Raw genomic sequence first — 17,380 nt, 5'->3', positions numbered from 1 at the left:
TTTCCTATAGGAATCATAATTACAATAATTATCACTACTCATTATATTTATCTCGTAAACTATCACTCTGAGCAAAAAATGTTAAGAGTCAAAAATTGTAGGAAATTAAATTTCCTCTGGAAAGAGTACCCACAAGCCCTATGTATTCCATTTTTATCCCTACTTACAATCCTGAATTACCATTTTCTATTTTATTGCCTATAAAAAATAAAGACCGTTTTTATTATTCATTTATTCATCTAGTTAAATAATAGATACAAGGATATGTTATTCAGTCTTGATAATAAATTTAATAACTAATACTGTTATTACCTTAAGATATTTTGATTTGTCAACAGTTTTCACAAAAAACAATGACTATTTTTGAGGATTCTCTTATTTAATTTAAATAACTCAATCTTTGAAAATTAATAACTCTCTAGCTAATGATAGTTGAGACTTCTAATTGGTCTCATTAGAAAGTCCAGATCTTTGGCTACAATTTAACCTCCCTATTGATGAAAATTCCTCCACAAATTCTTGATAGAATCCTCAAAAACGCAAGCAATTAATAAATATCATTTTCATTTTCAATATCACGGTCACGTTCTCTGATGATGATGTCCTCTCTCACTGCAACGTTATTCCCTTCCCTATCACGGTTATTATTAGCCAGGTCTCCATTCTCAACCTGGGCCTGGAACTGAACCTGGAAACCAGGAACTCTGGGGATTTGTTCCACTGGCTGGTCATCAAGATCTTCGTCGATGCTGGGCAGGTCACTTTCAGGAGTATCGGGTACGGAAGACGTGTTCGGGTATCCAGAGTCGACAATTTCCGGTGTCCAGCTGCTGGAAGGGGTCTCGAAGTCGAGATTAAGTTTGTGATCTTGATCTTTTTGCGGCGTGCTGGCACGAATTGGCGACTTGGGCACCTGGTCCATGGACTCTTGGATCGAACTGTCAAACTGGAACTCTGGATTACTGATATCTGGGCACGTGAGCGTGTTTTCTGGTGTCGGTGCTTCGTAAAACATGCTGCAGATACTTGAGTCCTGAGGTTGGGACTTAGAGACTGGTACTGGACCTGGAATCGGTTGCCAATCACATCTAGGACCTGGTCCAGGCTTCCAGTCACCAGTACCAGTTGTTCCATGTGCTAGATCATCAGCAAATCCAATCTCAGCACCCAGATCAGTTCTCCAATCATTCTTATAGTTGGGTCCTAGTCTCCAGTCATCAGCAAATCTTTTCTTTTGACTTGGACCACCTTCCCATTTACTTTCATCAGCTGGTCCAGGTGCTGAATCATCAGTTACTCGTGTCTTTAGACCAGGAGCATCCTTCCAAATACTTTTACGACTCGGTCCCAGTCTCCAATCATCAGCAAATCGTTGTCCAGGTGGTAAATCACCAGTTAATCCATTCCTAGAACCTGGACTTGATTCTAAACCATCAGAATCATCAGTTAAATCATTCCTGACACCAGTACCATGTTCCTCGGCATCATCACCTTCGATGTCCATGTCCCAGTCAAAATTCTCATCAGCATCATACTCAGAAACCAGACTCAGAGGTCTGCAGACAACGTACCAGCTTCCAAGGTCACGTTGGACCACTTCCCAGCCAGCATTCTCCAGCGCATCCTTCAAAGTCTCGATTTTTGTCTCCATAATGCTGGCAAGCTTCTCCAGAGGCATTTCTTCCTCGTCGTTGTTGAGATGGAAGCTTCTGATGTAGTAGGCAGCTTCGTCCAGGATTTTGTCTTCGTCCGAACGATTGTCGACGTGCATTGGATAGATTTCCTGTGCTACCAACTGGTAGGTGTCTTCAAGATCCTGACCCTGGTCCTGAAGAAGATCTCCAGTGGACTTGCGATGGAAAATCGCCATCTGGGAACAGCAGCCGAGATTTTCAGATCCTTTGGGACCTTCACCGACTCCTTGGTAAGTCACCAGGTAGTCGGGATACTTGTGGATTATTTGGGAACACCAGGACTGGAACTGGGACCTGGTCCACTCGAATTTGTGGTCCGGGTGACGGGAACCGCTGAAGTTCGGGAAGAGGACATTGAAATCCGCGTTGGGGGTCGTCAGGACGGCGACCTGGGGCCTGATGAATCCGAAGATGACCTCGGGCACCTGGGAAAGAGTCTCGGGGTAGAGATGCTCGATCAATTCGATAGCGACCACCGCGTCCACGTGCTCCAGCCGACGGTCTTTGGAGCTCACGCTCCCCTCGTAGACGAAGACCTTCAGGGGACGCTCTCTCAGGTGCAGGAAGTCTGCGCTCAGGGCCTCGATCTTACGCTTGTTCTGTTCCAAGATCGCCCGGTCGATGTCCACGAAGAGGAGTTCCTCCAGGTGAGGAGTATTCTTCAGGTAAAGGAAGAAACTCAGTTCGGAACATCCGAATTCTACGACCTGAAATTAAGTTGAGTTTTGAAACGTCATAACTTTTGATCTTATTGAGATTAAGGCTCGTTTTTGGTCTCGTTTTAAAGCTTTGACCTTCCGCTGTAATTTTTGTTTAGGGTTGATTGAGTTTCAATCGATAGGTTTCGAGATATCGATCGATATAGATAGCGATAGATTTTTGAGAAATTTAAATTTTTGAATCTGAAGGCGGGAACTTTAAAAATTCATAACTTTGAGGAAATTTGAGATTAAGAGTCGGTCTTGGGCTCAAATGAAAGCTTAGACTTCGACAAACAATTTTCATTTGTGTTTTATGAAGTTTCGATCAATAGCTTTCGAGATATCGATCGATATAGATAGCGATAGATTTTTAGGAAATTTAAATTTTTGAATCTGAAGGCGGGAACTTTAAAAATTCATAACTTTGAGGAAATTTGAGATTAAGAGTCGGTCTTGGGCTCAAATAAAAGCTTAGACTTCGACAAACATTTGTCATTTGTATTTTATAAAGTTTCGATCAATAGCTTTCGAGATATCGATCGATATAGATAGCGATAGATTTTTAGGAAATTTAAATTTTTGAATCTGGAGGCGGGAACTTTAAAAATTCATAACTTCTAGGAAAATTGAGATTAAGAGACGGGATTGGGCTCAAATTGAAGCTTAAGGGTCAAGGATCAATTTGAGTTTATGTTGTGTAAACTTTAAATCAATAATTTCCACGGTATCAAAATTTGAAGATCAAAATTTGTCAAATTTCAAATTCTCACCAATTTTAATTGACAGTAAAAATCAATTTCTCGGAAACTAATTGATATTAAGGGACGTTCTTGGGCTTAAATTAAAGCTTGGACCTTCCGCTACAACTTTTGTTTTTGTTCGACCCACTTCCGATCAATAACTTCCATGATATTCCTACATATAGACAGAGACAGATTTCAAAATCTACAATTTCGCCACCTTTTTAAGTTTCAAAAATTAATTACTTCTAAACTAATTAAAATTAAGGAACTTCAGTGGTCTCATTTTGAAGCTCGGAGTCTAAGCTTTAATTCGGGCCCCCATTTGGTTGAATTGCTGGAAATAAAAACCAGTTTTAATAATAAATCGGCAAAAAAATCGTTACCTTGCGTAATTTTCCTTTCAAATTTTCGTCGCTCAAAATTTTCTGTACCGCACAATATCTCTGTATATAAAGTGGTGGATTGAATCGAATTTGATAATTATTGTCACTGTAAAATGAATTTTCGATATCAAATTTTGTCTTTGTTTCATTTTTCTCCTCTTGATTTTCTTGGATGCTTCTGGTGCTGACCAATAATTTATCACAATTAACGCTCATTTTATTTTTTCTCTCACTTCTCTTTAGCAAGTAAGTATTTAAAACAAAAAGCACATGGAAAAATATTATTATCATATTTATATATTATTTGTTTAGGTTTTTTATTTTTAAGGTTAGGTGACAATTACTTATTATTATTATTAAGCTCGGGGATTTCCGTAATTTGCAGATTTACCTTTATTTGGATAGAGAACAAGTTCCATCTCAAATTAATAGATGGAGCTATGAGTATCTTAAAAATTCCGGCAAGTGTTTTTAAATACTGCTACTATTGCGTGAACTATCGATTCTATGAAAAATTATAATCAGTCGAAAATTGTAGGGAATTAAATTTCCTCTGAAAAGAGTACCCACAAGAACTATTTATTCAAAATTCTTACCATAGAACTCATAATAATTATTATTATTAGATCCCATTATATTTATCTCGTTAACTATGGGTCTGAGAAAAAAATTATAAGAGTCAAAAATTGTAGGAAATTGAATTTCCTCTGGAAAGAGTACCAACAAGCCCTATTTATTTCGAATTTTTACCATAGAATTCATAATGATAATAATTGCTAGTACCTACTATATTTATTTTGTAAACTATGGGTCTGAGGAAAAAATGATAAGAGTCAAAAATTGTAGGAAATTGAATTTCCTCTGGAAAGAGTACCAACAAGCCCTATTTATTTCGAATTTTTACCATAGAATTCATAATGATAATAATTGCTAGTACCTACTATATTTATTTTGTAAACTATGGGTCTGAGGAAAAAATGATAAGAGTCAAAAATTGTAGGAAATTGAATTTCCTCTGGAAAGAGTACCAACAAGCCCTATTTATTTCGAATTTTTACCATAGAATTCATAATGATAATAATTGCTAGTACCTACTATATTTATTTTGTAAACTATGGGTCTGAGGAAAAAATGATAAGAGTCAAAAATTGTAGGAAATTGAATTTCCTCTGGAAAGAGTACCAACAAGCCCTATTTATTCCGAATTTTTACCATAGAATTCATAATGATAATAATTGCTAGTACCTACTATATTTATTTTGTAAACTATCGATTTGAGGAAAAAATTATAAAAGTGAAAAATTTTTAGTAATTGAAATTTCTTCCGGAAAGAGTATCCATAAAATATAATAAAGTTTTAAGAAATGATAAACAAAAATTTTTATCATACAATTATCATTAAGTAAAAAATTTTTATTGAATATTTAATTTATTTATTGACTTACTGTCACTAAGTTTTATCTAAGAAACAACATTATAAGACATTGCAAAGCATTTAAATAAAAGACTGGGATTCCCGCGACGCGACCTCGCGATTTTTTACGATCGTTAAACTGTAGGATAATAAATTTCTTTAGATTATTTCTGGCAGGGGATCCCAGTGTATATCCAACAAAAACATATAAATACTCTGTTACGATATAAATTTAATTATAAGTAATTCAAAGAGCACCAGAGTTACAATAAATTACTTGGTAAGTACTTGGCATCTACTTATTTACATTTAATATCAATTTCTGGCTCAGCTATTGAAGTTATCAAAAAAATGGACATGTACATTTTTATAGGAAATTTAATTGTCTACAAAATTACTTCAGTACATTTTTATCGTATTTCTAATAGTTTAGCCAGAATAAGCATTTTAATTGTCTTGGATAAAAATTTTGTTGAATAATGCCAAGTAAAAAATTTATAAATCTTAAAATTTAAATTGCGGCTTTTATTTTAGAGATACGATAAAAATGATAGAAAATGATTTTGTAGAGAATTAAATTTTCTACAAAAAAGGATTCATTCACTTTTTACATAAAGTCGATAGTTTAGCCAGAATAATTATTTCATTGATAATTTTTTTTTCCAGCTCAAGATTTTTAAAAATCATCGAAAAAAATGTTGAAAATATTTTTTATTTTTCTTGTGATTATGGTGATAAATATAATCGCTGCAGAAAAATGTGGGCAGTTTGGAGAAGCAGTAAGTAAATAATTTAGTAAATAAAATATATAAATAATAAATATTTATTTTATTTTTTTAGTGCAGTGCGAATCGACATTGCTGTGATTATCTTCACTGTGACGCTGATCCTGGTACATGTGTTGGAAATATTTAATCTAAGCGGCTATAAATTTTCTATTTACCAAAGTATTTATTGTTGAAATTATTTTAAAATTGTATTTAGTAAACGATAAAATTTAAGAATAAAAATAAAAATAATTTATTGATTCTTTTTTTAGAAAATTTATCAACAACTTGGGCTTGTTGGTACTCTTTCCAGAGGAAATTCAATTTCCTACAATTTTTGACTCTTATCATTTTTTCCTCAGACCCAAAGTTTACGAGATAAATATAATGGGTTCTAATAATAATTATTATTATGAGTTCTATGGTAAAAATTCGGAATAAATAGGTCTTGTTGGTACTCTTTCCAGAGGAAATTCAATTTCCTACAATTTTTGACTCTTATCATTTTTTCCTCAGACCCATAGTTTACAAAATAAATATAATGGGTTCTAATAATAATTATCATTATGAACTCTATGGTAAAAATTCAGAATAAATAGGTCTTGTTGGTACTCTTTCCAGAGGAAATTCAATTTCCTACAATTTTTGACTCTTATCATTTTTTCCTCAGACCCATAGTTTACGAGATAAATATAATGGGTTCTAATAATAATTATTATTATGAGTTCTATGGTAAAAATTCGGAATAAATAGGTCTTGTTGGTACTCTTTCCAGAGGAAATTCAATTTCCTACAAATTTTTACTCTTATAATTTTTTCCTCAGATCAATAGTTTGTGAGATAAATATCATGAGTACTAGTAATTATTAGATTCAAAATAATTCAAAATGATTTGAAATTTCGAATACTTCTGAATCGACAAATAATATATGCTTGGAAAAAATACGATCTCCTATCTCTCTCTAGCTCAGTTGTTTCCATAGCGACGCATGTAATTTTAAATCAATTTTATTTTTTCAATTTCTACACAATTCCACAAAAAAAAGTCAAGTTTATTATTTTTTTTCTTCTTTTCATTGATTTTGCATTTACTGAATAACTAACGCTGTAAGAAAAGTAAAAAAAGTGCCATATATTTTTAAATATATTGGAAAACATATATAAAAAAGTGATATATTGATAAATATATTGGTAATATATTTTTATTTAATATATCATATATTAATACGGCAAAAATATTAACATTATTTTATATGTTGTACAATATATCACATTATAATATTCATATATTTTATCATATATGTTTTCACATATAAAGCTTTTTCATGAGAATTGGACCCCAAAACATACGAAAATAGAAAACTTTTATTGATTCCTTCACGAGTGATAATTTCTATAATTTCCCGACTGCAACAGTGCAGGGAAATTCGCGAATTACAAGGATTTGGCGGAATAGGAGCTAACTGGGGGCCAATTTGGGTTATTATATACGTGGAAAAAATTTAATTATAGATATTTAAGGTGTAAGCACTTGGAACTTTGAAAAATGTGTGCCGTCCTACGTGAATACAATCAGCATTTTTCGAAATTTTTCAAGACCGATTTGGTGGATAGATTCGAAAATCTAATCAGCTCCAGAACGTTATAACTTACATTAATTGCTGTGCAAGAACCATCGCAATCGGTTGATTCATTTGAAAAATATCGGAGTAGAAAGGAATAGTAAAAATGGTCATGAGTTTTTTAAAATATTTTTGAAAAGACCCAATGCAGGAGTCCCCAGAGTTGGACAGAGGGGCCTTGACAGGCTCGAGCCCTACATTGGAAAACCCAGCTTGGGCTTATTTATATTGGCTGATCCTTGACAATTCATTAAAAATTTAACTAGTAGTCATGAATGCTTTTAAAAAAATATTCATATTAGTGTTTTTTTCGCAATTATATTTATCTATTATTTCAACTGTGAATAAAGACTTTGAACAATTACGATAATTTAATGTAATTATTTACTGCGATAACGATACTTTAAAAACAGTAATAGTCGGAAATTTTTTAGTATTGATTACAATATTGTTTCAAATAAATATATAAAATATTAGAGGCAAGATGTTTAATTTTCTAAAAATTATTCTAGTGATTTACTTATTTGCGAGAAAAATCAATGGAATTGACGTTCATTTATCTGATGATATTGATAAAGTGACACATTTTGTTGAGGAAATACTTAATATTAATGACGATGAAAAATTAAACGATAAGGCGGAAAATTTGGGCGACATGGAAATCGATGGAGAAAAAAATTATCAAGAGATTGTTGAAAAATATTTCGTAAAAGTGCCTTCAAAAGATGTAAATAATGATGAAATTATAAGACTGAAGGGATTGATTAAAAAAGTAGATGATGTTTGGGGAAAATATGGAACCGCAGACTTGAATGATGATGACAAAGCAGAGTTGGCTGATTTGCCAGGAACGTTGAGTGAACTTTTCAAACTGTATACGGGTAATGGAAAGGGCGACTTACCTTCCAGAATTGCGATGGTAATTTTCATATTTTATTTTACGGTTGAAAATTTACGGTAACGATTACTATTTTTTTTATGGGAATGGTAATGATTACAATAACAGCATAGTAGTAATTACTTATACGATATAGTAATAATTACCTTGCATTATGGAAATTATTACTATTACAACGTAGTAATAATTACTATTTCAGTATGATAATAATTACCATGCATCATGAGAATTATTACTATTACAATACAGTAGTAATTTTCCATAACTGTACAGCAATAATTTTTGTAATAGTACGGTCATGATTACAATAACAGCATGGTAGTAATTACTTATACGTTATAGTAATAATTACCATGCATTATGAGAATTATTGCTATTACAATACAGTAATAATTCTCTATAACAGTACAGTAATAGTTTTCGTATCCGTACAGTAATAACTCTCGTAACTGTACAGTAATTATAACCATTATAGTATGGTTATAATTATTGTTACAGTATGATAATGATTACTATGTACTATGGTAATCATTACCACAACAATGTGGTAAGCATTATCATTACAATATGGTAATAATTCCTGTAACAGTACAGTAATAATTTTCGCAACAGTTACAATTCCTGTAATATTACGATAGTTATTACCATTGCAGTATGGTTATAATTATTGTAACAGTATGATAATGATTACCATGCACTATAATAATTATTACCACTACTATGGTAAGCATTACCATTACAATATGATAATAGTTCCCTTCACGATACAGTAATAATTTCTGTGACTGTACAGTAATAATTTCTGCATTAGTATGGTACTAATTACTATCATTGTGCAGTAATAATTACTATAAATGTGGTAATAATTTTAACAATTGTACCGCAATGAATATTATTGCAGTATGGTAATAATTACTATTTTAGTACACAGTAATAATTTTCGCCATGTACAGTATGATTCCCATGATGGATGATAATCATTACCATAATTGAAAGGTAATAACTATTAAAGCACGGTAATAATTATCATTGCAGTATGGTAATATTTACATTTACAGTATGGTTAAAATTCCCATATTGGTTGGTTATGATTACTATGATAGTACGGTTATAATTACCAGAATAATGTGGTAATAATTACTATTGAAGAATGGCAACATTTTTCTCAATGTATGATAACAATTATCATAATAATGCAGTAATAATTACCATTACCGAGTGGTAATAATTACCGATAGTATGGTAAATATTAGCAGTAATTTTTAACAGCATTATGTTTGGTCATGTTCTTAATTAGGATGAACAACCAAGTGTCTGCACGACCGTAATGAATGATCAGGTCCGATTATGGAAATTGCACCAGGCTGCAGTTCTGTCTGAGCTCAGGGGGCTTATTTTGAACCTCAAAGCAGGTAATGATCGTGACACAGCAGCTGCCCAGGCTATACTACATTCAGAAGAGTACATTTTAGCGACGGTAAATGGCTTTATTGTTGCCAAGTGCAGTCATAGTCGTTGTGACCCAGATGAACATGAGCGAGGTATTTAACAATTTATTGCTGGCAAACTGCTACAGATCGGGGTTTGTTTTATTTGAAAGATAAGACTTGGCTACAATTTTCATTTTTTTTTAATGGGTTCAGGATCGATAATTTAGAAGATAATTATCCTCGATCAAATTTAAGATTTTCTTTTAAATGTTTTCTTATATAATTTAATGTTCTAGGAAAAACATTCACGGAGTTCCTGGGGCTTTTCCAAGGGACATTGGTCAATGAAGTACAGTCAAGTAACAGACAAGGCGATACTTGCACCGACAGTTGTGGTACTCTCGAACATGCTCGAATTGGAAAATGTTACATGCAAATGATCAAAAATCGCACAGAAGTTTATTGTCAAAAAAAAGACTGTCACGGAACACTATTTAATTGTAATAAAGGCGGTGTTACTACAGCCTGTGAACTGGTGATTAATAATGAACTCCATTGAATACGAATATAAAAAAACCACAATAAACTGGAACATATTTATTGAAATATCGTAGGAGAAGTCATCGGACCGACGAATCCAGTGGGCGGATACTGCAGAAGCCGGTGTTCTGGGAGTAAAAGGCGATGACTGCGATGGTGAAGAAAAGCTTCTGAAAGATTATAATAAGGGTGGAACAAATTGTCCAGTATGTTATTGTACTTGCGCTGAGGAAGACGGCAAGTCAGAGGCACTTAGAGCTATTAGTTTGATACCACAATTTTCCGATATTAAAAAAAATAAGTAAGCGCTTATTTATATCCTAGTTTTTTTTTTACTTTTTGATAGATTTGTGCTTTGATTCTCTATAATTACGGTTATTTACGAATAAAATAACATTTTCTACCATTTTTACCCTTTGATGATTTTTTCATAACTCAAATTTTTTATTCCCTACACGGAGGGAAAATTATGGTAACAGTTACAATATATTATGGGAGTAGTTCCCATACTGCATGGTAACCGGTTTTTTTCAAATGTTAATTAGAGGAACGGCACCCATATATATTATGGTAATCATTCCTATAATTATGGGTGTAATTCCCATATGGTATCGATATAGTTCCTATGGAATCATGGTAATCGTTACCATGTAACTATAATAATGGTTACCGTAATATTATCGTAATGGTTACCATAATATTATGGTAAGAATTCCCATACAATATGGTAACCATTACCATAATATGATGGTTATGTTTACCATAATATTATAGGAATAGTTACCATAATAGTATGGGAATGGTTACCATAATGGTAGGGATTGTTCCCATACTTATGGAAACTTTTTCCAGGTAATCATTATCATCTTTTCCCAAGTAATCATTACCATAACGGTATGGGATGATATTTCATAAACGTACTAGGAACAGTTATCATAATTTTCTCTCCGTCTACCAGATCCAAATTACGGTAAATTACCGTGATTGACGGCATCTATAATTACCGAAAATCACCGTAAAATAGGCAGTTTAGGAAAAATGCGAATTTATACCGTAAATTGCCGTAACACGTGGCATTCTTACAACATGTTACAGTAACTTATGGGAAATTACGGTGATTTGGGTGAAATACTGCAATTTTACGTTAAATTTATCCTGAAATTACGGCAATACTACGGTATTTTACGGTCAGAGTGCGATATCTTACTGCATATTTTCGGTAATACTGCGACATTTATCGTAAAATACCGAATTAATGTGAATGCCGCATTTTTATGGTAAATTTACGCTAAAATTGCGGTAATGCAACGTAAAATTTTCGGTAATACTGTGGTATTTTACCGTAAAGTACGAAATTTTACGATCAAATGCGGTAACTTTGGTAAAATATCGCATTTACGACAAATTTCCAGTAAATTACGATATTTTGTGGTAAAATACGGTAATTTACCGCAATTCGGATCCATTGAGGGATGGTTTTTTAAAGTCAGAATTCCGATGATTTTGTTATACCCCAGAATTTGGATGACTTTCTCATACTTTGTCACTGGTAGATCCAAAAGATTTTCGACATTCTTAAAGACATTAAATTTTTGATAGTTTTTTATTACCTCTGACTGTTAATTGTTTAATTAGGATAGTCACTGGCGTGCAATTTGTTGAACAAGATCAGCTTATTCACATCCAAATCGAACAATCTAGCTTGGTAGAATTTGGCGAAATCGATCCAGGGTCAGAAGAACTTGTTGACTTAAAAAAATTCACATACAGAGATTCCGGCCTAGGGTACTTTGAAATGAGGGCCAATCATAAAGATAACAAATTGGCCGACGGTGTTGGATTCAAATTTATTACCAGCGACGAGCGAAAGATCAGTCTGGATCAAGTGGTGGCTCCAGACGGTGAAGTTATCGTCGGAGTTACTTTTGCTTGGAATGAGGATACTGGTGCCATTGAACTGCGAATCTTATCATGGCCATTTGATTTCGTTTCCGGTAGACTCACTAATCCAGTAAATTTGTCTCCTGATGATAATTTGGACTGGATCAGTTGGGAAAATTCAGCAAGGCGCTCGAAATTTTATAATACAGAGAGGTATCAAATTTGTTTACAAAATAACGCCATAAATAATGAATCTACGGAAAATTTCACAGAGATCTTTTTTGTAGAAAATTTAATTCTCTACAAAACTGCTCCTATAAATTTTTACCGTATCTTGAATAGTTTAGCCACAACATCAATAAATGATTTTTTTTTTAGGAGCCAAGTTGATTTAGATGATCTGGACGATCCAATAAAAGCAATGACTCGAAACGAGCGGTATTCAAAACCAAATCAAGAGCTAGAGATTGGAACCACTGGCTACAAAGCCGACATGGCGCAACACACCATCCCCTACTTGGACCTTCTACCAGTAACTTATTCCGAGGTCAAGAGCCCGCTTCGAGGATTAGAAATAATTTACAAAAGATCTGAAGGCTATGGAGGTTTTCTGGCCTTCAGAATTCACGCCTATGATTTTACAGATAAATTTGCCCCTCAGATGTCGCAGGCGGATCTCGATAAATATCAAGCCAACTTTGACGATTCTCTCGTTCTTGATGTACCAGTTAAATGAATTTCTATTACTTTTTATTGTAAATGTAACAGAAATAAAAATATATACTTATTGAAAAATATAATTGCGTATTATTTTTTTGGGCAAACATATAAATTTGTAAGAATTTACTACAAGAAAAAAAAAATTATTTTGGTCATTTGCTTCGCTGAGATTTTTTCTTGAATTTCTGACTAAAGTATTGAAGATACGAAAAAAATGATAAGGACATTTTTTGTAGGAAATTCAATTCTCTACAAAATTATTTCAGTGCATTTTTGTCGTATCTCTAATAGTTAACTCATAAATTTATTTTAAATCTTATTTATTATTTTTTGAAAAAAAAAAAAATTAATTTTTGAGTGAAAAAATATTTTTTATAAATTTTAAGTTTGATACTCTGGTAAAGCGGTAAATTTCCGTTGGTTTGACTACCGACAAGCCGTAGTTATTTTAACTTTTTTTTTAAGTCATACATAAATATGAAATTATTTTTCCCAATGGAGTGAACGGTGCAATTATTTAACGCGTCGGTAAAAAAATACTTGCGGCTAATCTACGTAATTACGATAACAGTCAAGTTCGTGCTGATAAGCAGTGCGAGTTACTACCCAAATTAATATTTAATATAAAAATTGCAACGAAACTTAAAACATGAGTTTTTTAAATAGAATTAGAAGTATTCGGGTGAAAACTTTTTTTTTAATTTGTGTAATAAATTTTACTAAGTCACTGGATTTACATTCGCTGGAATCAATTGACAAAATAATAAATTTTGTTACAACTACCGCTGAATATTTAGATTTTTTTTTTATTGATGCCGCCGCCGAAGAATTGGATAATTTAGAAATAGACGGGACTAAATATTACAGTGAAATTATTGACAAATATTTCGTATCGGTACCTCATGAAAAAGTTACTGATGAAGAAATAGAAGATCTTAAAAATCTGATTACTGTTATTGACGGATTGTGGGAGTTATTTGGCCGCTCAGAGTTGGAAGGCTCTTACAAAAGAAACTTGAGAGATATTTCGTTAACGTCTTTACAACATATACTAAATAATCTTTATTTAGATTACGTGGGAAATAATAAATTTACTGAATTGCCTCGGCGCATAGGAAAGGTAAAATTATAAACTTCCGGTTTTATTTTTATAAATTTTTAAGTATATGCCATTATTATAAACTAAATTTCCATTAATTTGAATACCCACAAGCCATATTAATTTTTAAAAAATTTTGAAATCGTAGTAAATGGACACTTTTGGTTAAAATGGATAAAAATAAAAATTTTCATAATTTTTCTTTTATTATCGAGTAGAGTAGCCAATTTCCTGTGGAATGAGTACCCACAAGCCATATATATTTTTAAAAAATTCGAAATTGTATAAAGTGGACATTTTTGGTTAAAATGGATAAATATAAAAATTTTCATATTTTTTCTTTTATTATCGAGTAGAGTAGCCGATTTCCTGTGGAATGAGTACCCACAAGCCATAGATATTTTTAAAAAATTTGAAATTGTATAAAGTGGACATTTTTGGTTAAAATGGATAAAAATAAAAATTTTCATATTTTTTCTTTTATTATCGAGTAGAGTAGCCAATTTCCTGTGGAATGAGTACCCACAAGCCATATATATTTTTAAAAAATTTGAAATTGTATAAAGTGGACATTTTTGGTTAAAATGGATAAATATAAAAATTTTCATATTTTTTCTTTTATTATCGAGTAGAGTAGCCGATTTCCTGTGGAATGAGTACCCACAAGCCATAGATATTTTTAAAAAATTTGAAATTGTATAAAGTGGACATTTTTGGTTAAAATGGATAAAAATAAAAATTTTCATATTTTTTCTTTTATTATCGAGTAGAGTAGCCAATTTCCTGTGGAATGAGTACCCACAAGCCATATATATTTTTAAAAAATTTGAAATTGTATAAAGTGGACATTTTTGGTTAAAATGGATAAAAATAAAAATTTTCATATTTTTTGTTTTATTATCGAGTAGAGTAGCCAATTTCCTGTGGAATGAGTACCCACAAGCCATATTAATTTTTAAAAAATTTTGAAATCGTAGTAAATGGACACTTTTGATTAAAATGGATAAAAATAAAAATTTTCATATTTTTTCTTTTATTATCGAGTAGAGTAGCCAATTTCCTGTGGAATGAGTACCCACAAGCCATATATATTTTTAAAAAATTTGAAATTGTATAAAGTGGACATTTTTGATTAAAATGGATAAAAATAAAAATTTTCTTTTTTTTTCTTTTATTATCGAGTAGAGTAGCCAATTTCCTGTGGAATGAGTACCCACAAGCCATATTTATTATTATTAATAAAATATATGTAGTGGACATAATTATTTATATTAAATTTTAATTATTTAAGGATGAACGTCCCCAATTATGCGAAACAACGATGAATGATCAGGTACGGCTCCGCAAATTGCATCAAGTCGTTATTTTAACAGAACTCCGGGGATTCATTTTGACGTTAAAAGGATTAAATGATGGAGAATCTACTAATAAAGCAGTAGCTCGAGCAATCATACATTCAGACCAATATTTACTGGCATCTCGATCTGGTTATGTTTCTACAAAAGACATATTTCGTCGCTGCGATCCACAAAAACACATTCGCGGTAAGCAATAAGGCATGAGAACAAAAGTTTTTCAATAGCTGACGTCGACTATTTATACTTTAGGTGAAACATTTACCGAATTTCTGGGCCTATTCCAAGGGATAATTGCTAATCAGAAACAAATAAACTCTGGTAATGAATGCACTCAAGCATGCAGTGTCCCGGAAAATTCGCGAATCGACAGATGCTACGAAATGTTTTGGATTCACAATACATACTGTAATTTGAAAGAATGCCGAGGTCGAGTTATCGACTGTCAATCTATGGGCAGTAACGTCACAGCCTGCGAACTGGTAATATTTTCGAATTGATAAAGAATTTGTGGACGATAAAAATTTTTGTCTTTAGGACGAAACGTCAGATCGACGCATCGAGTGGGCGGTCGTTCACGAAAGAATACGCAAGCCTAATAGAGAATATAATCACATGTTGTTTGGCAGAAGTATTAGAGTTAAAAGAAGACCAAGGAAAAAGTTGTTGCCGGATACTTGTAACGGAAAAGTAACGACTTTTGATGATAATGATGCTGAATTGACGTATTGTCACAATTGTAGATGCGTTTGCGCTGAAGAAGACGGAAAATCCTCGGCTTTAAGAACACTTAGTTTGAGACCACAATTGTCGGATATTAAAAATAATATGCAAGTATTTTTATTATTATTATTTTGGTTTCAAAAAAATTTTTTATCGTTTCTGTCCCAAGTATACTTCACTATAGGGAACGTGCGATATTTCCAGGGTATCAGTGATTACGATTAACCTATATATTCACTATGTCATATATTTATATTGATTAGGGTAGTTACTGGAGTACGTTTTGTGGAAAAAGATCGACTTGTTCATATTCAAATCGAACAAGCTAAATTAGGCAGGTCTGGTGATATTGAATTTGGAACTGAACAATGGAAGGAACTTGAGGACTTCGAGTACAGTGACGCCTTCGAGGGAAGTTTTCAACTAAAAAACCGCGGGAATCAATCATTGATAGAGAAACAAGATTATATCTTTATAACTGCCGATTATAGAACGATAAATATCGATTCGCTGCGTACTCCAGAAGGTCAAGTTCTTGTTGGAGTACGCTTAGCTTTTGATCCACAAACTGAAGCTATTGAAGTGGAAATTTTGGCAGCGCCATTTGATTATGAGACGGGCGAGTTGGAGGAACCAGTTAATCTTTCTGGAGAAGGTCCTTTGAATTGGATCTCGTGGAAAAATAATCCGTATCCTTCTGAAGACTACAAGGGGGGTTACAGGTAAATTTAACTTCGTAACTACAAATTTTTAGTTTATAATTTTTATAAGTTAACTATTTTAGACGAGAAGTAAAGTTGGATAATTCGGATGAACCTTTAAAAGGACCAAATGAAAATCTGCCCTCTTTTTCTTTCAACCAGAAACTTAAGATAAGAGCGACGAGTTACGAATTGGATTTCGCACAACACACCATTCCTTATTTAGATCTTCAACCAGTGAATTTTGACGGTATAAAAATTCCCCTAGCTGGAATCGATATAGTACACAGGACACAAAAAGGCTACGGAGGGTTTCTCGGTTTAAGAGTACGTGCTTATGATTATACTGGTCACGTTAAATATGAAATGACCCAAAGTGATTATGATAAATTTAAAGCTGATTTCGATGACGATATTTTTGTAAAAATAAGAATTAAATCTCAGTAAATTTTGTGAATTTTCGTTAACGAAAAATTTAATAAATATATTAATAACAAACAATAGTCATGTATTGTTAATTTTGATAACAAAAATATGTCCATCTTATAAGGCTTTGAAATAATTATAAATAAGTTTGGCTTCTGAGCATTCGTTTTAAAGAGAATTCAATTCTTTAGCCGACAACGGCCTCCAAAATATCGAAAAAAAAATTCATATATATTTTATAAGTATGTTGTATAACGTAAGTTATTGTGATAATGCAAAAAAC

General features: G+C 32.5%; 2 protein-coding genes and 1 long non-coding RNA gene across 3 annotated transcripts; 2 read left to right on the top strand and 1 right to left on the bottom strand.

Moving 5' to 3' along the window:
* Positions 1 to 212: 212 nt before the first annotated feature.
* LOC103574275 (uncharacterized) lies at positions 213 to 3,890 on the bottom strand. The gene is made up of 2 exons (XM_008553688.2): positions 3,522 to 3,890; positions 213 to 2,401 (listed from the first exon to the last, which is right to left on the bottom strand). The coding sequence occupies exons 1-2, from the start codon at positions 3,810 to 3,812 to the stop codon at positions 548 to 550; spliced, it is 2,145 nt and encodes a 714-aa protein (XP_008551910.2). The 5' UTR covers positions 3,813 to 3,890; the 3' UTR covers positions 213 to 547.
* A 1,245-nt stretch (positions 3,891 to 5,135) lies between these two features.
* Positions 5,136 to 5,913, top strand: LOC103574276 (uncharacterized). The gene is made up of 3 exons (XR_549220.2): positions 5,136 to 5,215; positions 5,602 to 5,714; positions 5,776 to 5,913. It is a non-coding gene; the product is annotated as an uncharacterized LOC103574276 (long non-coding RNA).
* A 1,895-nt stretch (positions 5,914 to 7,808) lies between these two features.
* Positions 7,809 to 17,220, top strand: LOC103574284 (uncharacterized). The gene is made up of 13 exons (XM_014443421.1): positions 7,809 to 8,243; positions 9,520 to 9,763; positions 9,949 to 10,187; positions 10,267 to 10,493; positions 11,828 to 12,286; positions 12,452 to 12,800; positions 13,518 to 13,913; positions 15,184 to 15,436; positions 15,500 to 15,729; positions 15,785 to 16,077; positions 16,234 to 16,692; positions 16,755 to 17,091; positions 17,176 to 17,220. The coding sequence occupies exons 1-13, from the start codon at positions 7,809 to 7,811 to the stop codon at positions 17,218 to 17,220; spliced, it is 3,966 nt and encodes a 1,321-aa protein (XP_014298907.1).
* The last annotated feature ends 160 nt before the right edge of the window (positions 17,221 to 17,380 follow it).

Source organism: Microplitis demolitor, chromosome 10 (assembly GCF_026212275.2).
Source record: "Microplitis demolitor isolate Queensland-Clemson2020A chromosome 10, iyMicDemo2.1a, whole genome shotgun sequence".
Lineage (NCBI taxonomy): Eukaryota > Metazoa > Arthropoda > Insecta > Hymenoptera > Braconidae > Microplitis > Microplitis demolitor.
This window is presented reverse-complemented; position numbering and strand designations above follow the sequence as displayed.